The sequence below is a fragment of the Hipposideros armiger genome, unplaced genomic scaffold, assembly GCF_001890085.2.
Source record: "Hipposideros armiger isolate ML-2016 unplaced genomic scaffold, ASM189008v1 scaffold_3, whole genome shotgun sequence".
In the NCBI taxonomy this organism is placed as follows: Eukaryota; Metazoa; Chordata; class Mammalia; order Chiroptera; family Hipposideridae; genus Hipposideros; species Hipposideros armiger.
In genome coordinates this window covers 4,781,988-4,806,945 of record NW_017731353.1, presented here as the reverse complement: position 1 = coordinate 4,806,945, position 24,958 = coordinate 4,781,988, and the positions used below count along the sequence as shown (strand labels likewise).

The 24,958-nt window shown below is 43.0% G+C and overlaps 1 protein-coding gene across 5 annotated transcripts in view; it reads right to left on the bottom strand.

Moving 5' to 3' along the window:
• The window catches only part of NUP214 (nucleoporin 214), a 101,739-nt gene that overhangs the window by 18,322 nt on the left and 58,459 nt on the right, over positions 1 to 24,958 (bottom strand). For all 5 annotated transcript variants that reach the window (XM_019638539.1, XM_019638550.1, XM_019638560.1 and 2 more), the window contains 6 exons: positions 22,535 to 22,613; positions 21,218 to 21,296; positions 17,925 to 18,015; positions 16,059 to 16,120; positions 12,270 to 14,066; positions 10,442 to 10,512 (listed from right to left, as the gene is read on the bottom strand). In XM_019638539.1, the coding sequence (XP_019494084.1) occupies positions 10,442 to 10,512; positions 12,270 to 14,066; positions 16,059 to 16,120; positions 17,925 to 18,015; positions 21,218 to 21,296; positions 22,535 to 22,613 (2,179 nt within the window). The remainder of the gene's footprint in view (positions 1 to 10,441; positions 10,513 to 12,269; positions 14,067 to 16,058; positions 16,121 to 17,924; positions 18,016 to 21,217; positions 21,297 to 22,534; positions 22,614 to 24,958) is intronic.

The following is a 24,958-nucleotide window of genomic DNA, read 5'->3' as shown; positions in this document are numbered from 1 at the left end:
CTTCCGTGCATCACGCTAAAACACAGGAAACTGCCAATATATGGACATTGGCGCCCTACCAGAAAACAGCAATTTCAGATGGTTCAACTGAATTTTAAAAATATAATTTGAAAAATGGGCATCTGTAGAAATGCACAGAAGTGGGTTAACACTTCACTGAAGTGAATTGACTTATTACATCCTCACAAGTGGGTTAGAAAGAATCCAACTCATTTTAATTGCTATAAATAACTGTTTCTGAAACTTTAAATTACGGAACATCTCAAAATGTGTAAAAAAAGTAGATGGAAGGGTATACTGGATCCTCCACATACTTATCACCCAGCTCCAACAATGAACTCACAGCCAGGCCAGTTGAGTTTAGCTGTGCCCCCATTTTCTTCCCCTCATCCTTTATTAGTATGAAGCAATCCCAGACATCTTACCATTTCCTCCATTGATTTTCCAATATAAATCTATAAAGCATAAACCATAACCAGAATACCATTATCATGTCTAAAAAATTAACAGTAATTCCTTAATATCATTAAGTAAGGAGTTTGTGTTCAAGTCCAGCCTTATAATATTGCCCAAGAAACCCAAATACAAATCAAATCTAGATCTCATCAAGCCTCCAGACCCATGCACTTCACAGGAACAAGTTGGAAGCTATGCCAAGGGGATGCAGTCAGCAACCAGACCATGGGGAACTCTACAGAACAAATGATCTGCTCTGTTCAACAACTGAATTATGAGGAAAAATACGAGAAAGAGACACGCAATGGTAATTTTTTTTTTTTTTTAAGCTGAGCCCTCCTGCCACCTGTTGGCTGCTCAGCTTGGGCTGGGAATTGTACCGGCAACCCTGTTGCTCAGAGCTCGCACTCTTGAGCGAGCTCTTAACCAACTGAGCCATTGGGCCGGCCCCTAACGGTAATCTTTATAGACTTGAGACCTATCAGCCAATCTCAATGTGTGAACCTGATTTGATCCTAACTCAAAGAAACAAATGTAGAGAGGCATTTACGAGCCTTCTTCAGAAAGCCATGTCCTGACTGTCTAACCTAAGTCATCTTCCCTGATTAATGATCCTGCTTTGTTCTCTTCTAAGTATTTAAAACAAATGATATGAAGTTAAACTGTTTTAATAAAGGCTGACCCCTCCCTCAAACGGAAGCTCTATGAACACGACCCTTTGTCTTCTTCATCACTGAATTCCTGCAGGAATGATTAACTTGGACAGTCCTGGTTCTACAGTTTACTAGCTATGTATTGCCCTTTTAACAACATTAAGTCCTCTCAGCCATGAGCACGGGATGTCCTTCCATTTATTTGGATCATCTTGACTTTTTGTTTAAAATAAACTTTTTTTTTTTAAAGATTTTTATTGGGGAATTGGGGGATGGGAACAGCATTGGGGAGTTGGGGGAAGGGGAACAGACAAGTTGCTGTCCTTTTGTTCTTCAGTCTAGTTGTGGAGGACGTTGCTTCACTGGCCCAAGTTGGCACCATTATTGCGCTCTTCCTGGGCAAGGCAGATCAGTCACCGGCTTCTGGACGGCCGCTCACGCTGGCTGCTGGCTACACACGGTAGCCCATGGCAACTCACTGCAGCAGGGGCTGCAGCCCAGCTCCAGGTTGAGCTGTTGTTCAGCATCTTAGCTGTGGAGGGCAGTGTCACTGGCCCTCATATGTGGGATCCGAACCGGGGCCCTCTGGCATCCCAAGCCAGCTCTTAACCATCGCGCCACTTGGCCAGCCCGTGAGTTTCTTTAAACAATGTTTTTATAGTATTCAAAGTACGAGTATGTTTTTGCCCTTTTGTTAAATTTATTCCTAAATATTTTATTGTTTTTGATGCTATTAAAAATGGAATTGTTTTAATTTCCTTTTTAGATGGTTCGGTGCAAGGCATGGAAATATAATTGATGTTGTTTAGATGGGCACACATAATTGATTTTTATACATTCATCTTGTGTCCTGCAAACTTGCTGAACCCATTTATTAGCTCTAATAGTTTTTTAGTGGATTCCTTAGGGTTTTCATGATCATGTTATCTGCAGGTATAGCTTTACTTCTTCCTTTCCAATCTGGATGCCTTTTATTTCATTTTCTTGCCTAAGTAACCTGGCTAGAATCAGCATATGCTTTTGATACCATGTTGCTCCACGCATCAGTCATTCATCTCTGTTTCTTGCTGAGCTGTATTCCACTGTGTGAGCATGCCAGCATTTACTCTTCTGTGAATGAACATCTGGATTATTCCCTGGTTGGGGCTATCATGAACAACGCTGCTAAGAACACCCTTATAGAAATCTTCTTGTGGACATGTATTTTCATTTCTTTTGGGTAAATACCTAGGATTGGCATTGCTAAACCATAAAATTAGTGTAAGTTTAACTTAATGGTTTTCCATAGCGATTGCACCATTTCCCGCTCCCACCAGCAATGCATTGAGATTTACAGTAGTTGCTCTAGATCTTTTCCACGTTTGGTTTTGTTAGTTCTTAAATTTTAATATTCCAGTGGGTATGAAATCTTATCTCACTGTGGTTTTCATTTGCATTTCTCTGCTAACACTGCTGAGCAAGTTTTCTCACATCCTCTTTTGCAAGGTATCTGTCCAAACATTTTGCTTATTTTTAAAATTGGGCTGTCTTTTTACTTCTGATTCAGAGTTCTTTATATATCCTGGACAGAAGCCCTTTGGTTTAATGTATGTATTATAAATATTTTCTCCCGGTCTATGCGCTGCCTTTTCATTTTTATAACAGGTCTCTTGATGAGCATTAGTTTGTAATTTTGATGAGGTCCAGTTTTTCAATTTTCTTCTTTTATGGGTAGTGCCTTTTATGTTCTAAGAAATCTTTGTCTACCTAATGGTTTCTAACAGTGTCATTACTGACATTTTGGGGTGGGTAATTGTTTTGCAGGCCTGTAGGATGTTTTAGCAGGATTGCTGGCCTCTGTCAATTAGTCATTATATTCCCCACTTATGAGGACCAAACATGTCTCCAGACATCGAGAATGTGAAATTCCCGGGGGGCAAAATCGATACCCACTGAGAATCACTGGTCTACTCCCAGGTAGCAGATATTTTTGCTATGGTTGTCATCTATTTAATATCTCACTATACCTACACAATACATCGTTTCCCTGTATGTTGTCTTTTTTCTTTAGCTGCTTAAAATTTTTCTTTTAACGTGGTTTCCAGAAGCTTAACTATGACGTGTGTAGATGTGGTTTTCTAGTATTCATTCCGTTTGGGATGTGCAGTTTCTTGGATTTGTGGATTCCTGTTTTTCAACAAATTTAGAAAAGGTTGGCCATTGTTTATTCAAAAAAAATTTTTTTTTTAAAGATTTTTATTGGGGAATTGCGGGGATGGGAACAGTGCTGGGGAATGGGGGAAGGGGAACAGACAAGCTGCTGTCGTTTTTATTCTTCAGTCTAGTTGAGGAGGACATCGCTTCACTGGCCCAAGTTGGCACCATCATTGTGCTCTTCCTGGGGGAGGCAGATCAGTCACCGGCTTCTGGACGGCTGCTCACTGCGGCTGCTGGCTGCTCATGCTGGCTGCTGGCTACCTACGATAGCCCATGGCAACTCAGTGCCACAGGGGCTGCAGCCTACGCCGTTGCCGGCGACTCACGGCAGCCCAGCTCCAGGTTGAGCTGTTGTTCAGCATCTTAGCTGTAGAGGGCAGTGTCACTGGCCCTCATATGTGGGATCCGAACCGGGGCCCTCTGGCATCCCAAGCCAGTTCTTAACCATCGTGCCACTCGGCCAGCCCTATTCAAATATTTTGTTTTTCCTATCCCAGTCTGTCTCTTCTCCTCTGGGGCTCTGATTACAAACACACTGGACTGCCTGATATTGTTGCACAGATCACTAATGTTTGTTTCTTTTCTTAGTCTCTGAGCTTCATTACAGATAATTTCTGCTGACATGTCTTCAAGTTCAATGTTCTTCTGTAGTATTCACTCTGCTGTTAAACCTGTCTAATCATTTTTTATTTCAGGTACTAGATTTAAACTTCAGATACAGATCAAGACTTTCAGTTTGTTTTTGTAAAATATGATAGTGAGTTCCCCTTTTATTTCTGATTCTTTGTATATTACACAATTGTTTTTTGGGAGGGGTATAGTCAACTTTGTGTAAGATAATCGCAGTTGTGTGGTGACTGCAGAAAACTAATGTTTTTCCTAGAGTGAGAGCCCTCTCCTTCATCTGCATCCTAAAGTGAGGAGGTCATTTTTCAGATTTCACTAAGTCTGAGCTGAAGGGGGAGTGAGTCACAGATTTAACTCGCCTCTGGTTAGCCTCACATCTTCCCTGCTTAGAGTTTAGGTTATTTGTCTTATGAGCGTTTAGGCCTAGAGCCAGGAGGCAGCTGGACTACAGCATTACCTTTGGATTCAACAGTTCTAGGCAAGGAGGTTGCATGGCTGTGCAAGTTCTTTCTGCCTTTCAGTCCTGACTTTATTTCCTTTCTCTTAGCAGAAGTGGGGAGGGGTGGACAGGGATTTTTATACTGAACAAATTACTGTTGTACCCACAAGTCTTTCAGAACTCAATGTGTTAAAAAAAAAAACAGCTTTATTGGGATGTAATTCATATACCATATAACTCACTAAAGTATAAAATTCAATGGTTTTTGGTATATTACATTAAGCTTAAAAAACTATGATATAATGTGTATGACATAAAACTTGCCATTTTAACCATTTTAAGGTATACCATTCAGCAGTATTAATAATATTCACAGTGTTGTGCAACTATCATCACTGTCCATTTCCAAAATTTTTCCATCACCCCAGCCAGACTTCTGAAACCATTCAGCAATAGCTCCCCCACCCTCGTCCCCTCACCTCCCCGGCCCCTGGTAATCGCTGATCTAATTTCTGGCTCTATGTGAGTTTATTTATTCTTTTTTTGTTTTTAAAGTAATTTCTTAGCCTCCTTTATTTTATATTTACTGTGGTAAAACATACGTAAAACTTACCATTTTAACTTTTTTAAGAGTGTAATTCACTGGTGTTAAGTACATCCACAGTGTGTACAATCATCACCACTATCCATTTCTAGCACTTTTTCATTATTCCAAAAATTTTATACTCATAACAATAATTCTCCACTCATGTAATCATTTTTAAATGATTATTTTTGAATTAGCCTATTCTAAATATTTCATATAAGTGAAATGTACAATATTTGTCCTTTTATGTGTGGCTTATTTTAATTAGCATAATATATTCAAGGTTCACCCACGTGTAGTATGAATGAGAACTTTCTTTTGAAGGCTGAATACTATTCCACTGCCATGTATACACCGTGTTTTGTCTATCCAGTCATCTGCTGATGGGCACTTGGGTTGTTTCCATCTTTGGCCGCTGTGAATAATGCTGCAATGCTCGCTGATGGACAAGTATCTGCTTGAGCCCCTGCTTTCAATCCTTGGAGTACACACTTGGGGTGGAATTGCTGGGTCATATGACAATTCTATGTTTAGCTTTCTGAGGGACCACCAAACCGTTTTCAACAGCAGCTGCATCATTTTACTTTCTAACCAGAAACACACGAGGGTTCCAATTTTTCCACATTCTTGTCAATACTTGTTCTTTTTTTTTAAAATTATAGCCATTCTAGGGGTGTGACATGGTACATTACGGTTTTGATTTTCCTTTTCCTAATGTTTAACGCTATTGATCATCTTTTCACGTGTTTATTGGTCACTTTTTTTGCTTGCCCCTATTGTCCCCAATAGCTTCTTCTCCAGCCAGTACATTTCCCCAATCTTCAGCAGGACCTCTCTTCCACCTTTCCAAACCCAGACCTGACATTTGCCCCCAGAAGCTGCTGTACCACTGTGCTCACCTACGATGGGCCCCTCTCTCTGGAAAGCAATTTAACAAGGCCTTCTGCCATACTTTGACAGTCCCGCTGTGACAGACTGTATTTTTCAAAGATGGTTCAGCAATATTTCTAAACTCATATGCTCTTCTACAGCAAGAGGTGAAGGCTGGTTCCCTCTCCCTTGGACCTGGGCGGACTCAGTGGCTGCCTTGAATAAGAGGGTGCAGCATAAATGATGCTCTGTGACTTGAGGTTAGGTCATAAAAGGTTATGCGGCTTCTGCATGGTGTCCTCTCTCGAATATTCCTCCTTGGAATGCAGCCACCATGTTGTGAGCAAGCCTTGGCCACACAGAGAAGCCACATGCAGATGTTCTAGCCAAGAGCTCCAGTTAAGGTCTGAACCAACAGCCAAGCCACTCACCAGAGGTAAACAAACAAATATAAATAAACACTATAGGTTTGGGGGTAATTGGTTACATAGCATTAGGGAATTCCAATACCTATAGAATAAGTGTGATTTTTCACACTATCTGGTTTTGTGTGTTATAACAAGAGTGGAGGTATTCTATATCCTAGCCAGAATCTGCCTTGCATCCTTAGATTTTTCTGTGGACACCCCTATTACCTGAAAATTTGTTCATTTTTACAGTGTCTATCAAGAGCTAGCCACAGTCCTCAGCACTGGGGATAGAGCACTGACTGTAACAGATCAGGTCCCTGCCATCACAGAAAAAATATTGGTTTGAATTTCTGGCCCCTCCAACTGCAAATGTAATTTCTGTGAAGGATAATGGGAGGCTAAGTAACCGATATGGGGTTTTTCACAGTAAGGTTTCTATCTCTTGGCTCGACATTCTGCCATCATGCCTGTGACTCATTAGTTACGTTGTTCATTTTCTCAGCTGGGTAACTACAGTAACACAAGCCCATTTACCCACTGGAAGGTTGATGAACTTTTGGGTGTGTGTAGTTTCCGGTTACTATGAACACTCTGGTATCCTAGCACACATGTGCATGAGTTTCTCCGAAGAACATACCTAGGAGTGGAATGGCTGGTCTTTACTAGATCACGCCAAACTATTTTCCAAGATGGTTGTACCAACTCACGCCCCCAACCAGGAGTGTACGTTGAGTTCTGCTGCATATTCACTGGCACCTGCTATTATTGGGCTTTTAATTTTTGCTGTCTCACAGGTGTGCATCTCTTTGTGGTTTTAATTTGCATTGCTAATTCATCTGAGTGTGTTTACAGGTCCTCTGGCTATCCTTCATATACATTTTTTTGCTTTCTTCTTCTTCTTTTTGAAAAAATTGTGAAGTATACATAAAACTTACCATTTTAAGCATTTTTAATGTGTAATTCAGTGGCATTAAGTACATTCAAAATGTTGTGCAACCAACACTATCCTTTTTTTATGAAGTCTTTTGCCTATTTTCTTTCTATTGTGTTTTTTATTAAGTCCACAAATTTTATGTGTAGAGAGCTCAATGAATTTTGATGTTTAGAATGTTGAAGATATCTAACACTGTCAGCGCTTTAGAAGGCTTCTTCGCACCCCATTTTGAATGGCCTAAGAGTAACTCTTACTCCGATCTCTACCCTGGTGGCTCCATTTTGCCTGTGACTGACTCTGGGTGAATGCAATCCAACAATATGTACTCATGTGTCTGGCTTCTTTCGCTTCACACTACGCCTGCGGGACGCATCCATTTAGTGTCGGACAGGAGTAGTCTGTTGAATTTCACTGCTTTGTAGTAACCCCACTGTATAAATATACCACCAGTACTTTATTCCAATCTTCAGCTGATACGCGTTTGGGCTGTTTCCTTTTCCGCTGTTCTGAATACACTGCTATGAATATTCTAATCCCTACCTTGTGAACTAAGGCACTCGTTTCTGTTGGTTGCACATCCAGACGATCTGCTGGGCCAGGAGGGATTCTGTGTGTCCAGTCTTGTACCACCAGACGGTTTTCCAGAGCGGTTATGTGAATTCACACTCCCTTAGCAGTGTGGGAGCGTTTCTATCACTACTTCCTCACCAGTACTGGGTGTGATTGGCCCTTTCGATTTTAGTCATTTTGCTGGGGTGTAGTTGTCTTTCCTCTTTGCGAGTTGTATGGCTTATATATTCTCAATATAATTATGCTTTTGGTTATATAGGCTACAATCTTCCTATTTCATGGCTTATTTTGCCCTAAAATTAAGAGAGCTGTAATTTTAGTGAAGTCAATTTTCCCCTCTGCCTGAGGAATATCCTTTAGAATTTCCTTCAGGTCTCCCAGGCATAAATTCAGATCTATCTGAAAAATGTCTTGATTTCATTCTTTAAAGATATTTTTTGCTGGGTTCAGAAATTCTAGGTAGGTAGACTATCTCTGGCTTTCATCGTTACCACTAAGAAGTCAGCTGTCAGTTCAACCACTGATCTTTTGAAGGTAACCTGTCTTTTTATCTCCAAGTGCTTTTAATATTTTATCTTTGCGCTTCTGCAGTTTCACTATGACAGGTGTTGGAATCAATTTCCTTTTATGCATTCTGCTTGGTATCTGCTGGACTTCTGACTGAATCTGTAGCTTACTGTTTTCTATTTGTTTTGGGAATTTCTGTCTTTTTCTCTTCCAATATTGCCATACATTCTTTCTCTTCTCCTTCTGATTAAATGTATGTTGGATTTTCGCTCTTTCCTTTGTATCTTCCACCTTTTTTGCTCTCCATGAGGCATTCCAGATGACTTCATCTGACCAGCCTTCTAGTTCAAGGGTCAGCCAACTATAGTCCATGGGCCAAATCCAGCCCGCTATCCGTTTTTGTCAATAAAGCTTTATGGGATCATAACCATGCCCTCCAAGTCTAAAATATTTACCATCAGGCTCCTCACAGAAAAATGTTGCTGCTACCTGGTCTAGTATATTACTGTTGTCTTCTAATCTGCTGGCTTAACATTTTAATTATTATATGTCTCTAGAAGTTCTATTTAGTTATTTTCCAAAGCTGCTATGACACTTCTTATAATTTCCTATTCTTTCCTGGTATTTTCAAGTTTGTCTTCTATTTCTTTTAAACATGTAAAACACCTGTTTTACAGTCTAGGAAGTCTGTGCAAATGTATGTCTGATGTTTATTCTGGCTCTTGATCATAATTCCTTGTTTCGTTTAGTTTCGTTTAGGTGTGGGAATCAATGTCCTTAAAACTGTGAGGTGAAGGGGATACAGTCAATAACAGCGTGAGGAGTCTGCAGGGACAGGCAGTTTCCAGACTTGGTATGGTGAGTACACTGTAAGATAAATGCTGAATCGCCATGTTTATACCTGAACCTAATATAGTACTGTATGCCAACAATACTTTAATTAAACAAATTATCTAAGGCCAAGAGCAAAGTGACTTTTCTTCAGTGTCTGCTTTTGCCAGACACCACCATTCTAGGATCATATCAGGCCAAACCCACACGTGGAGACAGGTGAACTTGGAGCCCCAGCTTATTGTGGGGAGCATCTCTCGCTTTGTGCAGATGTTGCTTAGGGATTTCTGCCCCTTTGCTCTTTGGGATTATTAAAATAGGAAATTCTGTGCTCCACTCACTTCTACAGGTTCCCATTTTCCTTTTAATTTAGCTTGGCAAAATACCTTGTTAGCTTAACAGTGCTTTTAAAGGTATGGTTTTTATGTATCATCTGGCATTGTTAGCTGTTTTCAGTGGGGAGCTGGGTTTGATTTATCTAGCCCGCCATCACCAGAACCTGGAAATCAGAAGTTTCATTTCTCTCTGTCAAGGGGCACCGACTAGGGCGGGGACCATCTTCTAAGAAGAGAGAGGATAAAGAAAATCTCCTACTGAAGATGTGTAAGAAACATGCCCACCGCTTTATGGACTACCTGGCAAATACCGGTTCCACCTTCAGAAAGTTACAATCATTTCTGATATATCAGAGTCCCTTTCTTTGGAAAGACTCCTCATGAGGTTACTAGGACCTAAAAGCAGTAAACTGAACCTCTCTGGGCCTTCAGTGGCCTCGCCTGTCAAATGAGGGTAATAACAGCACCTACAGAGCACTGATGATGACATGAGTCAATCTGCATGAACTGCTTAAAAACCACACCCAGCACATATAAGCACCAGCCATACAAACTCTAATAGCCCAGGTGACTAAAAGGAGTCGCTGGACTACACACAGTTAGCACAGGGGTCATCTGTGGTTTCTATTGCATACTCTTCTTTTTGTTCAAATAACCATTTAAAAGGTAACAACTATTCTTAGCTCAAGAACCTTAAAAAAAAAAAAAAAAAAGGTCAAGGAGCAAATTTAGCCCATGGGCCGTTGCCTGCCAACCCCTGGCCGAAGAGAACAGGCAGAAGATTGATGGGAAGAGGCAATGTGTTTTTAAAGTGCTTTCAAAAGATCAAAACTGTAGTGATTCTCTCGTATTAGAGGCTGAGATGTCTACATCCCCAGGGGAGCTAAGGAAGGCGGAGTTCGAGAATCACACAAGGCTGTCTGCTGGGGTTGGGTGGACAATACAAATGTGTGAGAGATATAATATATGAACAACATGGATGGTTTGATATATGCGGACATGAAAGGATGCAAACATACATATTTACCTGGCCAAAGACTGTTCCGCCAGTACTGGCTGCTTGACCAAACAAAGAACCAGTATTACTAGACCCAAATCCTGTAAAATAAAAAAAACAGAAGTTTAAATTGGATGAGTCTTTTACAACATCATAGTGGGGTTTTTTGTTGTTGTTTTTCTTTTTTAAACGGCATTCAGGTGTGCTAAGATACCCCACAATAAATCAACCCATAATAAAATCTGTCTTCATATACAGGAAACGGAGAAAACTGTAAGTAAATAAACATCTTTAATTTGTTGCTAACATTTTAAAATAGTAGAAATTCCAAAGTCCCAAGGACTGAATTCTGTCTCCTACGAAACCCCAGGGGGGTGAGGACCAAAAAGATGGTACACTTGCAGAGCAGCTCCCCCCCAGACTTTTGGCTGCCAAGAAGTCTGCGTAAATTTCACGACTATTTCTACTGCCTGGTTTCCTCTGCTCTCAAACACCCGATTCTTTCAGGGTAGTTTAACTTTCTTTGACGTGGCACAACGTGGTTGAGGTGCTGGGCTGACAGGGTCTGGGGGAACCAGGAAGACCTGTGTGTTACAACAGCAGCCCTGGACACGGAGTTAGAAGGCAGGAGTCCTATTTTCACCCCTGTTGTGATCTAGGTAAGGGGAATTCAGCCACGGCTGGAGCAGGCTGCTCAGGTACCTGCCCACAGTTACTGTATGAAAGGTTTCTTCAGGTTTGCAATTATGTTGAAATAGTTCAATTATACTTGTGTATGCGGGACTCTCAAGTTTTGACTGCAGAACAAAGGATGCACTAGAGAGTCTTAAATATCCTCCTCTCTCTTAAGACTCACAAGGCCTCTCCCCTGACCATTCTCCAGACCAAGTTATCACAGTTCCCATCACTCAAATTGGCCAAACAGCCTCTTCACAGGACATCAGGTCCATCTCAAAGCTCTCTTTCACCACTGTGGCCTTGTACCAAACTTAGTGGGAGTTTGACAAACATTTGTGGGAGGAAGGAAAAGATTTCCTTTCTATAGTAAATTATGAATCATTTTCAAATAAATTACCACCCAAGGAATGAATTAGCAGTTACTTGGAATCCTGCCCACCAAGAAATCAATGTTTTTCCCCCCAGGGCCGAACTGCTGAGAACTGCCTTTCATAAGAACCATTAAAAAGTGAGATTTAGAAAAGATTTTCAGATTGTTCTGTCTATGGCTAACTTTTAGAAGGAAAAGGAGCTGCTGCAACAGGACACGCAACAGGAAAATTAAATTTTACTTTAAAAAAACAGTACAATTTAAAGATGTGTGTTTGTTTTTTTTTAATTACAACATTGAAAATAAAAAACCCCGAACTTTTCAAATGTCAGTATCTGCCCTAGCAAGCAAGATGGCGTCAGAGGAAACAGAGCCTGCTGGCCGGGCCACGAACTAGGGTGAGGAGCCCTGGAGTGTGGTTCTGGTTCTATTAGCACAAAACAGCATCAGATCAGTCATCTTAAGGCTGGACGGTTTGGGACATAATAACCTCTGACGTCCCTTCCAAATTAGGAATTTCCTATTTATGAGTCATTCACTCCTTGCCATGACTTTCAACTTTCCTCCACCCGCCCACAAAACTGGCACTCTGGTGGCTTGCCGAGTAGACAGCATGCTGAGGATGACACGGGAGCTAAGGGATAAGCCGAAGCAAGTCCCGGGACCAGCAGTGCTAGCAGCTCCCTTCTCGGCTTTGCGGGGCCTGTTTTGTTTCCCCTTTCTTTCAATTATGAAAGGAATACAGGCTTATTGCACATGTTTCACATAGTACAGAGGGGAACACGGTAAAAATCTTCCAGAAATTCTTACCTGAAGCTTGACAAAAGTTAAACCCAGAGGATGATGCTGTCGTGGTGGCGGCCGAGGTGCCACCGAACATAGAACTTCCCTGCCCAAAGCTGGGGCTCTGGCCAAAAGCAGGGGGACTGCTCTGGCCGAACATCCCCCCGCCCGTGCTGGCAGAAGACTGTCCAAAGGAGAACGAGCTGGGGCTGCTGGTGCTCGAAGGGGCACCAAAGACATTTCCGCCGGAAGATGGGGAAGAGGTCCCAGACTGACCGAAAGCGGGGCCGGAGCTGAACCCAGGCTGACCGAAGGAAAAGCCACTCGCAGCGGGGCTGCTGGTCGACTGCCCAAAGGCCGGGGCCTGCCCAAACGTCGTCTGCCCAAAGACCCCTGTGGAGGAGGTGCCAAAAGCAGGACTGCCGAACCCTGAGCTGCTGACCTGGGGCGTTGCGGTGGCCGTGCTAGCTATGCTACCTGTCTGTTGCCCAAACAGGCTTGGTGCGGTGCTGGCCGCCACCTGCCCAAACGTGGGGGTGGCCGAGGGGGCAGTGGCTGTGCTGCTGGTAAGCTGGCTGAAAGCTGAGCTAGAACTGGCAGCAGGTGGCTGAGTAAAGACGGATGAGCCCGAAGTGACAGTCCCAAACACTGCCGTCTCTGTAGCGGGGCTTGGGGCGGCACTGGGGACAGCACTGGAGGTTGTGGGGGCACTCGATGCTTCTGTGGTCACAGGGACTGCACTTGGGGTTGCAGCTGCGGTGACAGCAGTCAGCCCAGACACCGCAGGGGTGGAAGGAGATGTCGGTTCTGTCTTGATGTCAGGGACCACGGTGGCTGCTGGCATGGCCTCTGTAGAAGGTGCCGGGAGACTGGCACTAGAAGCGGCGGTGCTGGGGCTGCTGCCTGCAGGCTGGGCAGGAGCAGGCTCTTTCTTCACGGAGTCAGGAGTCTGCAGAGAAGCCTGGGGAAGTGCGGCCGTGGATGCCGAGACCTCACTGGTGCCTGGCTTCTCGGGCACAGATGGCGCTACCGCCTCCTCTGCGCCTTTAGCAGAGGACGCAGGCAGGGTGGGAGCAGATGCGGAGCTCAGGAGGCTACTAAATGACAAGGTGGGGAACGATGCTGGGAGGGACGTGGCGGTGCTGGCTGGTGGGGGCGCAGACAGGGGCACTGTACTGCCAGCCTGTTGGCTTCCAAATGTAAAACTCGTCTTGCTACCACTTAGAGGTAGCCCACCAAAACCGAGTACCCCAGGGGGGCCTGCACTGGTGGGTGGCAGGCTGCCAAAGATGCCAGGTGTGGAGCTGCTGGTGCTTGTGCTGGCGGCTGCTGCTGGAGGGGCTATTGTGGTGGCAGTCACAGAGGGGGTGACGGGGGGCTCCGTGTGCTTCCCTAGCACAGGTGGGCCAGTAAAATTAAAGCCCGAGGGCATGAGTGAAGTCTTGGTTGGCTGTGCACTAGCGAGGCTTGTGGACGAAGCCTTACTGGCTGGCTTTGTGGAATCATCGGCCTGAACCCGCAGTCCTGAAAAACTTCCCAGAGTCTCGCCAGCCAGAGAGCTTGGAAATAGCAGCTCGCCCAGCTTGGACGGCGGAGTTTCCAACTTGCTGGAAGGGGTGGAGACAGCAATTCCAGAAGGTGCCACAGGCCTGCTGCTTGATGGAGCTGACTCGCCTGCAGAAGTGGTGGCAGCTCCACTGGAGCTTGACGGTGTCATTCGTGAGTGAGAGGAGCTTTCAGGAAGGGTCTCGTACAGAGGTTTGCCTCCCCCCGCGAAGGAGAATGTGTCCAGCTGGTTTGACTCTTTAGCAGAGGGTGTGGCCCCTAGGAAGAGAAAGAAATTAGGAGATGGGTGGGATTTAGCAGAATATGACCTATTGCATCTCCACTGACAATTTCTAAGCCTGTCTTGCTCCTCTCTCGGTGCAGTCAGGGAGAGCTGGTTCTAACAGTGGTTTTCCTCAGGGAGGACAGAATAACTGCTTCTCCATAGGAACATTAGCTCTGTCTGAGTCATCTCACAGGGGTGAAAAGGACAACTACGATTTTTATGACCGTATCACAACAAATACCCCATATCTAGGCTACATGAAATTAACATGCTATCCCAAAAGAGACATAAAAAGGCCTCTTCACTGGTTTTCCCCTGCGCGCGCTTTCCTCAGTAATATTCTTGGCACAGTGCTAGCCTATCGATCTCCTGACAGACCAGGAATTGGTCCAAAATCCAAGTTTTTCCTTTGTTTTTTTTTAATGGGCAAATAGGGTGTCAATCCACAGACAATCATTTTTACCTATAATTAAGGACTACTTTCTAGCGTTCTCCTCAGTAAGCAGTTTTACAGAGGGAGTCTGATCTCGTGGTCAAGCCCATGGGCTCCAGAGCTGGTGCTCAGCCACTTGCTGGCTGTGTGGTTTTGGAAAAGTTACTTTACCTCTCTGGGCTTCAAGTTCCCCATTTGGAAAATAGAATTAACAACAGTACCTATTTCGCTGAATTGTCACAAAGATTAAATGCAACATAGGTAAAAGCGCTCACAAGTCCTGATCAATAAGTAAGGGTAATTAAAACGTGTTCCTTAGAAACTAAACTTAGCCTACTGCAAGTGTTACTGGCCTTCCTAACTCCATTTTGTTTTAAGGAGTCTGCTTATCACAAACTCCTAGGAACACTGCAAAGCCACTGCTATCTGTGTGTAATTTCCAGAAAGACCTCTTTGGATCACTGGTGTTGTACTGAGTTATTTATGGTTTTGGACTGTTGTCTATTTTCATATTAATGAAAATGTTTATAGATCTGCTGCTGTATTTTATTACTATTTTATTTTATTTCCAATTTTTGGGCTGATTTTGATTGCTCCTCTCCAATCTATTTATATTACTGAGTTGTTTTTCCTCAAGAGTGTGACTGGGGGAAGGTGGGCCGCGAGGGCCACATCTAAGTGGGCAGAAGTTAAAAAAAATGTTTAAGCAAAACTGTTCCAAAGAGAACGGAATGAAATCGACAACGCTGTAAGTGCTGCACAGATTGAGTTTAGGAGTCTGCTATGCTTTCAACTCCCTAATCTCCTTCTAGGAGGCTTTAGGAGGTCCCTTTTTTACGAAAAGCCTTCTACCACTTGGGCTGGCACACAGAAAGCCCTCAAAAAAAAATTTTTTTTTTCTGAGCCATCCTGCCACCCATTGGCAGCTTGGTGGCAGCTCAGCTCAGGCTGGGAATGGAACCGGCCACCCTGTTGCTCAGAGCTCGTGCTCTTGAGCGAGCTCTTAACCAACTGAGCCACTCGGCCAGGCCTCAAAAAGTATTTGTTGAATGAACAGGTACAAGATGGTCACTGTGTTTCTCACTACAGGGAAAACTGGGCAACGACCTGAATGTCCAACAGGTGGTTACGCCAATTACGGCACATCCAGAAGAAAGAAAAACGTTGCCGTTAAATATGACTTTTATATAAGATTTCAATAATACTGGAAAACTCACAAGAGATTGTGCTAAGTGAAATAAAGCGGAAAACAAAACCCCCAGAAGGAAACAGAACTGAAATGGTAATGAGTGAGGGGTAGGATGTGTGATTCTAGGACATAGATGGCTTCCTATAATAAAACCCTTGTTACTAATAATAAAGGTAGATAGAAGGCCTTCCCAGCAGCTTCTTAAATCCAGCCTGTTTCTGATGCATAATATCAACACTAAATTTACTGCAGATACTTTATGCAAAACTCAGCAGCAATAAAATGTCGACACGTCTGTACCAAAAGAACCTGCCCGTGTTTAGGGAAACACAAAAGTAACGCTACGCAATGCAGAGACTGTACCTTGTGTGGCAGTGAAATTGGAAGACGGTGTTGGTGCGATTATCCCAAAATTAAAGCCAGTCCTAGGGAGTGGAAGAAGAGAAGTTAAAAAGAGCAAACCTAAGGCACAATGTTGCCCTTTTAATACCACATTTTATAATTCATTTACAGAATCTGCCCTCAAGGAATTTACAATCTAGAAGATAAATGCACCTATCTGTGAAGCAGCAAAGTCCCTCCAAGATTTCTAAGCAGGGAGAGGTCATTTGTGGGGGCGGTAAGAGGGAGTGGCAGTGGAGAGGGCCTTGGAGGCATGGCTGGGTTTGGGTGGCAGAGGTCTGCACGGGGACCCAAGGTTGAAGGAGTCCAAGGAAGGCAATGGAACAGCAGAAACGCACTAGGAATGTGCACGTGAGAATGGTGGCTAGAGCACGTGGTCTGTCTAGTGAAGGAGATGAGATAGTCTGGGTTAGAGAGAACCTCTTATAACCCACCCCGACATCAGAGTATGTCAGGGGAGCGCCATGCTACCAGAGGAGATGAGGAGAGCATGAAACAGAAGCCACTGTGCCTGCCGTTTTGACACAACTCTTAGTTCTGGGTTAGGAAAATGTCAAGAACTTTTCTGACTCCTTTTATCATTACTTCTCTCCTTCCGTACATTCTCCTTACACTGTGAGTAAAGACACCATAGCCAAAGAAGAAAATTCAGCACAAGTGTGAACCAGAATAGACTATGCACTGTGATAAAAGCTCAAATAGCAAATTTAAAATGATACAGTTTTAAAATACAAGAGACCAAGCATATCAAATATAATAAGTAATGAAAGAATTTAGATTTTTTTTAACCCATCATTGGTCTTGTCGAATAGACAAAGACCATCTAAAATGATATTAAATATTTTCTTATTAAAAGAAAAACCTTTCTTTGTCTCAACCTTGAAGAAATTTTGTCTAACAGAGGTAAGTCATTGACCGAATGACCCAAACCATTTTAGCTTATTTTAAAAATGGGAAGAAGAGTTATCAGTTCACAGAAGTAAAGATTATCAGTGTTTGTAAAAGATGTAATAACTCCTGTGACCTACTCCTTAAAATCTGTTCCAAACTATCCTTAGAAATGTAAAACATAATGATTTACAATAAAGAAAATAATAATAATATATAATTTCCTCCCTCAAATTCTACTCCAACACCCTCTTTAACGTGACAGGCCTGAAGGATGCTCAAGAAACATACTAACATCAGAGAAAAGAGACTTTTCTCTTAATATGGTTTACATGGTTCCAGTTATAAAAGCATAAACTGAAGAGCTTAAGAGGCTTTTCTACTGGGACTGAACACACAACCCTTCAATGGCAAAAAATCTTTGGGCAGGTTTTTGTCTTAGCCACACAGTCTAACTCCACCTCTGAGGAAAGTGGACGCTTGGGCAGCTGTGATAGGTTCCAGCATGGGCAGACTCCCTCCAAGGTGAATTGAGCACCTGCTCTCAGAAGTTCAGTATATTGTCCTCTCAGTGTAGCAAAGCCCATCCAAATATCACCTCTAGCCCCCAAATAGTGTCAGAATGAAAATCTCAATATGAGAAAACAGATCAACTGCCGAATTTGACACAGACCCACTACCCAAAGAAAATGAGGCTTACCCAACAAATAAATGAATATGTACTAACACATATATAAACTTGCATCGAAAAGGAGAAACAGATTTAAGTTAGGACATTAAGCTACTATCACTATCATCTGATGTCTCACTGCAGTAGTAAGGACGTTGGGCTCACGTACATTTAATAAGCATATAAACACACCTCCTGATTGTAAGAGCTGGAGAAGCTATCTATGAGGCTGCTAATGACCTGCCACAAAATTGAAGTCGATTACTAACCCTGATGGAGCAAATGAGAAAGGCTTGCTGAACTGCCCAACAGCAGATGGGGTAGAAGTCACAGCTGTTTCTATCTTGGTTGCCCCTGGTCCTGAAATTGTGGAAAAAAACAAGAACGTTACAAAAAAACAGAAACACTGTTCCAGTATGTAAATCTCTCAGAGCATGCCTCCAGGTCTGTGTGCCTCATGTGCATCCCAGGACCAGGTGACAACCCACGGGGACCGGGCCGCCTCAGTCACGCTCACGGTCTCTGAACTTGCCCTTTGGTTCTGTCACTGGTAACTCCAAACCGAGACATGTCACATGCGCCTTTCCAGGGAAGATGTTGCCTTACAGCTTCATCCCCGACCGCCCCCGCCCCACACCAACCCCGACCGAATGAGGTCATGAGGGAGTGTCTCAGCATGCTGAGACCCGGTGGAATGATATCGGTAAAGCTTCCTCAAGGGAATGTCTCGGAGTGCTGAGGCCGGAATGATGTCAGTTATCTCCCTTATTTTCATGGCCGCGACACAGCTGCACCATCCTGGGGGTTGTGTGTGTGGGAGTATGAAGGCACAGCAGGTGTTGGAATACAGTGGGGCTGGTTGATGGAAACTGGCCTTACGGCACTTATCACATGGACTTTAGAAAAAACAAGTTTCACTTCTTTGAAGTTTCTTAATAAAAGCTACGCCGTTGGCCCGATTCGGGGCTCAGTCCCAGAGAGGCTGCAGCCCCCTGCCCCCGCTTGAACCCTACCCGTAACTCTTGTGTTTCTTTAACCTGCGCCGCCCCTCTTGCTGCCCACCGCCCTTTTCTGCGCGGGACGCGACAGGAAGAGATCAAAATAATTCCAGGGGAGTTAAAACTTAAAGCTGTAAAAGTAGCTTTATAATTACTGAAAAGTACTATATGCTAAAGGAAAAAACTCCAAAGAGAAATAGGTTATATTAACTAAATATCTCTGAGTAGTGGCTTCATGACTATTTGCTTTCTCCCTACATTTCTGTATTTTCCACATAATTCTATGTATTTAACATAGTCCCCCCCCTTTTAAATTACAGAGGTAATACATGATTGCTAGAATACAGAGAAGTGCAGAAAGTTATAAAGTGCAATGCATCATCCTCTCCACATTCAATTTCACTGTAACTACGTATTAACAGCTTGGCGTATTATCTTCAGTCTTTCCCCTATTACTTTACTTTTAAAGGGAGTAGGGGAGTAGGGGAATGAGAAAAACTACATTTAAAAAAACCCAAACCAGCTTGCTCTCTCTCTCTCTCTCTCCCCCCCCCTCCTTCTCATAAAGTTAAAAAAACAACAACAACAAAAAAAAAACCTCAAACCAAACCAAACAATAAAGAAGTAAGTACCTTCTTTCTAAGCGAGTATGCGGTAAATATTAGTAAAATTATTTTTAAAACGACTATAATACAATGTGTGTACAAGGATATTCAATGTCGTGTTGCTTAGAATCCTGAAAACTCAGACACAATCTAAATCAGCAGACTATTGGTAAAACTTAATAGGGTACAATTGTATAATAAAGTCCGAGGCCACCATTAAAATAAGGGGGGAAGAGCTGTCGCAGATCTGGAAAGATGGATAGGATATTTATTGTTAGGGGGGAGAGAGAAGGAGAGGTTGGTTATAAATCAATATATACAGGATATGCCTATTTTTGTTTAAAAAACAACACTGCTGTAACCTCAAGAGATACATATCAAATTGTAAAGGGTTATCTCTGGAATATGGAACTTATTGGGCAGCTTCCATTTTCTACATTATCTCGACACCAGACTCTTTCGTGGACCTGTAATAGTTTCATAATCAAAGAAACAATGAAGGTACTCCATTATTAGTAAATAACAGCTACTCTGTAGGGGTTTCAGATATACTTTTTTTTAAAGAAACTTTTGGGAAATTCTTAAATAGCATTTCTCAGGGAAATCTTCCTACACCCAGAAAGGTTCTTTTCTTTTGATTATCCAGCGAGTGAATACAGAAGTAAATACCTAGCAATGAACGAGATATTTCACAATCACTGAAGGATGGTCCTCAGAAGCTAATTTGTATGTCATGCTAACAGCATAAGATATGCAGGAAATAAAGTCCCTTAGAATACCCTGACTCTCCACTTCAGAAGTGACAAAAATTCTCCAGTATGTCCTCGAAAGAAGTTAGGATTTCAAAAAATTTTTCTAATATTAGCCAGAAATGGAAACAAATCTCTTAATCGGAATCCTAAATGATTCAAAAGTCTGACGATTCCACTAAGATCTCCCCTCTGACATGCAGCTTTAGATGCTCGCCAAGAAGGGCTATCTATCTCCTCCTTGTGTGTGGCTTCCATGGTAACACCTATGCTTCTGCATTCATCCAAATTCTAGAATACAACTTTGGCTTACACAATAATGGTTTTCTTCCGAGTGCAAGGGGTATTTAATGAAGATAAACCCAACAGCCAATCAGAAAGCTTTTGGTCACAGAGAAAGTCAGATGATTGTGTAACTGAGGAGATTATGGAAAGCAGCCTGCTAATATGTGAAGTTCAGCTTCTCTAACAGAATTAGCCTGAAGACCAACGTGAAAACATCAATCAAAATAAAAGCCAGAGTCCGGAGTGTGGGGAAGACACAGGACTGCAGATGGCCCACGATCCCTCCAGCAGAAAGTAGCACATGCCAAACTAAGCGGGCTATGAAAAAGGGGCCAGCAAAAGGGGGTGCTGGGGAAGAGCCCGCGTTCAAGCAAGGTTACACAGAAGCACGCTTCTGCTTCAGGCTGGCCTCATCAAAGCACGGCCACGGTGAAGATTAACTTCAGCTAGTCATTATGCCGAGTGAGTGTTGGGATATGTGAAGCCATAAAATCTTTTAATATTGACATAACAGCTACTCTGAAATCTTAGGTTGCAACAGATTGTTTGCCTTTTTGTATGACTGGCTTTTGAATCGTCATTGTGAACAAAGAGTTTTTCATTTTAGTGGAAGAAATAGAGAGTCCAATGTTCCCACCCACCCTCTCGAACCGATTACCCAGCAAGGCTGGTGAAAACAACACCATTGCTCCTTTTCAGGAAAAACATTTAGAGGAAGGTTTTTGACTATTGCTCTCAAGTTTCAGAAGTCTGCCGAACTGCCGAAGGGCTCACTAATTTCCTGGAGATTCTTCATCAACTGAGGCCTTTTGAATCTCTCTTTACTTGATTTCCTATGTCGACTGTGTTTGGGATCTAACAACAGACTCTATTGTGGGACATTTCTTTCACCTTTATTTTCACTAAAACAAAAATGCAAACTGACCCGCAGCTTTATCACTGGATGACAACTGGCTGGAGGTTGGTGTGGGCCCAGGCAGCTTTAGGGAATTTATTACCGAACCCTGTAACAGAACACAGGCCAACGTTTACTCCAAAGGAACATGGAAAATGATAATGTAGTTCATAATCAGCAAGCATAAACACTCTAATTTAGTTTAATTATTTTTTTAAAGTTTCAATTTAAGTCAATATTTTTTAATGTTTGCCACGTGTAAGGTATTAGGAAACAGAAATAGGAATACTCTGGAAGCACCGAGAAAGCAGGGTCATGCCTGTCTAGCTTGTGGCTATTTTCTCAGTGCCTGGCATAGTGCTTGGCACATAAAGGGCCCTGGAATATTTGGTAGACAAATGAATGAAGAAGTAAATGAGTGAAATGGGTCTGACTCTCAATCAATTGATAATAAGGTGAAAAAGCAGAACTCTTCAACTTCTCCACCGCCATTCAATGTTCTTTTACACTTGTTCATTACGATTTATGCCTTACCCTGTGTCCTCCAAGGTGAAATGGCAACTTCCAGGAGAATGACCAAACGCTAAATGCTTAAGTGCCATTTTAAGTCACAGCAAAGTAAGCAATAGGGAGCCACGTTTGAGCACGCCAATAGGCAAGTTCTGATGTCCAACCTCAAACACAACTTAATGTTACTTTTCTCAGAGACAGATGTACGAGTAGCAGAGAAACCAGGTTTTCTCAGGGAAAGTTTCAGATAGATTGATCTACCTCTCAGCCATCTTCTATTTTTTTTTTTTAGACTGTTTAACTGTTGACATATAACCTATTTTTGTAGGAGACAATGTTTATCAGACAAAAGCCTGAAAGTACACATCACAAACATCACTGAATAGGCAAGCTCTGAAAAACAAACTGCAGGAGAAAGCAAGAGAACCTACCCTCACCATTTCCTAACTGTGTGCTTTCATCAGTCACGTGAGCCTCGGCTTCTCCGTTTGTGGAACATATCTGAACACCTGTTTTATCTATGTATTGCACATGGTTGCTGAATGGGTTAACTAAGATGACGTTAAATTAAACTGAAAATCCAAATACCCCACAAAAACATAAGGTGTTAGAACTATGACCCAAGATTACTAGATGCAGAATGCCAAATGGTCTATGAAATAATACCAGGTCCTGACCAGCTATGTCAACACGGGCATGAAATGTGGGAAAGGGCTCACAGGGCTTTGTTAGACTTAAGAGTTCATTTAAAGCAAAGCGATGACTTAACACAGGGTTGTCTTAGTTACAGAGACAGTCGCTGCATGACTGTTAACAAAGCAAAAATCAGGAACTTACCTGCTTGGCTTGGTTATTAGCAGCCACCGGGGTCAGCACTGGGGGAGGTGGTTTGGCTGTCGAGTGTGACACCGAAGACCTGAAAAACACAAAGCATACGTGTCATGTCCCGTGTTGCACAGACAGTGAGGAGTCAGAGGGGATGGCGAAGGGTTAAAGAAACACAAGAGACAATGACAGAGTTAAGACATGAGGCCAGGGGACTGTAGTTCTCTCTCTCTTTCTCTCTGAGTCCCTAATCAAGCCAACACATAGCTTTTAATAAGAAACTTTAAAGAAGAGAAACTTTGTTTTTCAAGTCCGTGTGATAAGTGCTGTAAGGCCAGTTTCCATCAACCAGCTCCATTGTATTCCAACACCTGCTGTGCCTACATACTCCCACACACACAACCCCCAGGATGGTGCAGCTGTTGCTGCGGCCATAAAGTAAGGGAGATAACCGACATTATTTTGCCGGGTCCCAGTTTTTTAGGACACTCCCTTGAGGAAGCTTTACTGATATCATTTTACCGGTCTTAGTTTTTTGAGACACTCCCTCGTGACCTTGTTAGGTCAGGGGCTGGTGTGGGGGGGCCGTGGAGGATGAAGCTGTAAGGCAACACATACACTCAAGAAAAAGGCATAGCTGAGTGAAAATCACCTTCATCCCTGCGCCAAACTTCTATCCAATAAATAATACCAATCTGGGGCAGAACATACATGTTTTGGGACCCTAACCAAAGCCACTGGACATTTTTCAGATTGGAGAATAAATTCTTTTTTTTTAAAAAAAGATTTTATTGAGGAACTAGGGGAAAGGGAACAAACAAGTTGCTATTGTTTTGTTCTTCAGTCTAGTTGTGGAGGATGTTGCTTCACTGGCCCAAGATGGCACCATCATTGCACTCTTCCCAGGCGAAGCAGATCAGTCGCTGGCCTCTGGACGGCAGCTCACGCTGGCTGCCGGCTACACACGGTAGCCCATGGCAACCCACTGCAACAGGGACTGCAGCCTACGCCGTCGCCGGCGACTCATGGCAGCCCAGCTCCAGGTTGAGCTGCTGTTCAGCATCTTAGCTGCAGAGGGCAGTGTCACTGGCCCTCATATGTGGGATCCGAACCAGGGCCCTCTGGCATCCCAAGCCAGTTCTTAACCAACACGCCACTCAGCCGGCCCAAGAATAAATTCTTTAAATGAAATTTGGGTCTTTAACATCAAAGTCAAAGCAGTAACCTTAACACTTATTTTCTTCCTGCAGTCCTAAAAAAAAACTATAATTAGTCAGCAGTAGGTCTTTTTCTTATCTGGAGAGTAACCCCTCTCCCCACATCCCCCCACCTACCCCCAAACCCCACCTCCAGTTCCAGATCATGTGGGGAATTCCTGATTCTCTTTTCCCAGCCTGAAATTATGTTCAACAGGATCTACGGGATGTACAGGATCTGCCGCCATACATGGTTCGAAGGTGTCACTCAAAGATGAGATCTCAGCTTTTCACAGAACCGCCCTCCGAGCCCAGTGCTCACCAGGTCGGCATCCAAGAGACTGAAACGTACCACTACTCCATCCCCACCTGCACCTTGGCTATAGTATGAAAAGCTCATTCACTATTTGTAGAAGGCGCTCTCATCATCTTTTGTTAACCCTGAACACAGCATGCAGAAAACTGTTATTTCATTAATGACTGAAGTGTTAATATGTGAGAAAAAAAAAATCACCCATTTAATGCAATCACAGAAGAAAGCGCCATTCGTGGCTCCTGGGAGCCGTCTGTTAAATGTATCTGTCCTCAGTCCTGAGCTACTCTGACGGTATACACAGCAGCAGTAGTTCTAGGATCTGGTTTTATTTTTCAAAACCCTCTCCCCAAAGTTAGGGGCCTTAATACTTCTCCATCACAAAAATTAACTTGGAAGAGGAAAGACAAAAATAAGCCTATGCCTCACAGAAAAAAATTAACAACAATCTTACAAGCACCTCCAGGTTCTCTGTGGGAATAACAGAGGAACTTTTCCAAACAAACTTTATTAGACTGAGATAAGAAAAAAATGGAGTTACTTTCAATGTAACAAAACCCCCTTTATTTTTCTACTGAAGACAGAAGAAGCTAGAGATGTGTGTGTCTCAAGAAACACATCCCTGCTCCCCTGAGATGTCCTACCAAGCAGATACACAGGTACAGTGCTCCCTTGCACCTCTGCTGAGTCTCCAACAGAGAAGAGGAATGTAAGAGTGAGATCGCTGGGACTGAGAAATCCCTGGGCAGACATAGCAGACTTGGGCAGAGAGATGATTTGAGCTCATGAGAATCACAAGGGAAATGAAAATCTTCCATGCTTTCTCAAAGAAAAAAAGCAAAAAAAAAAAAAAAAGACGAGAAATAAAAACAAAAGCAGCAAGTTATCCAATTTTGGAACAATTTTTCCACCCAAAATTTAGTTATG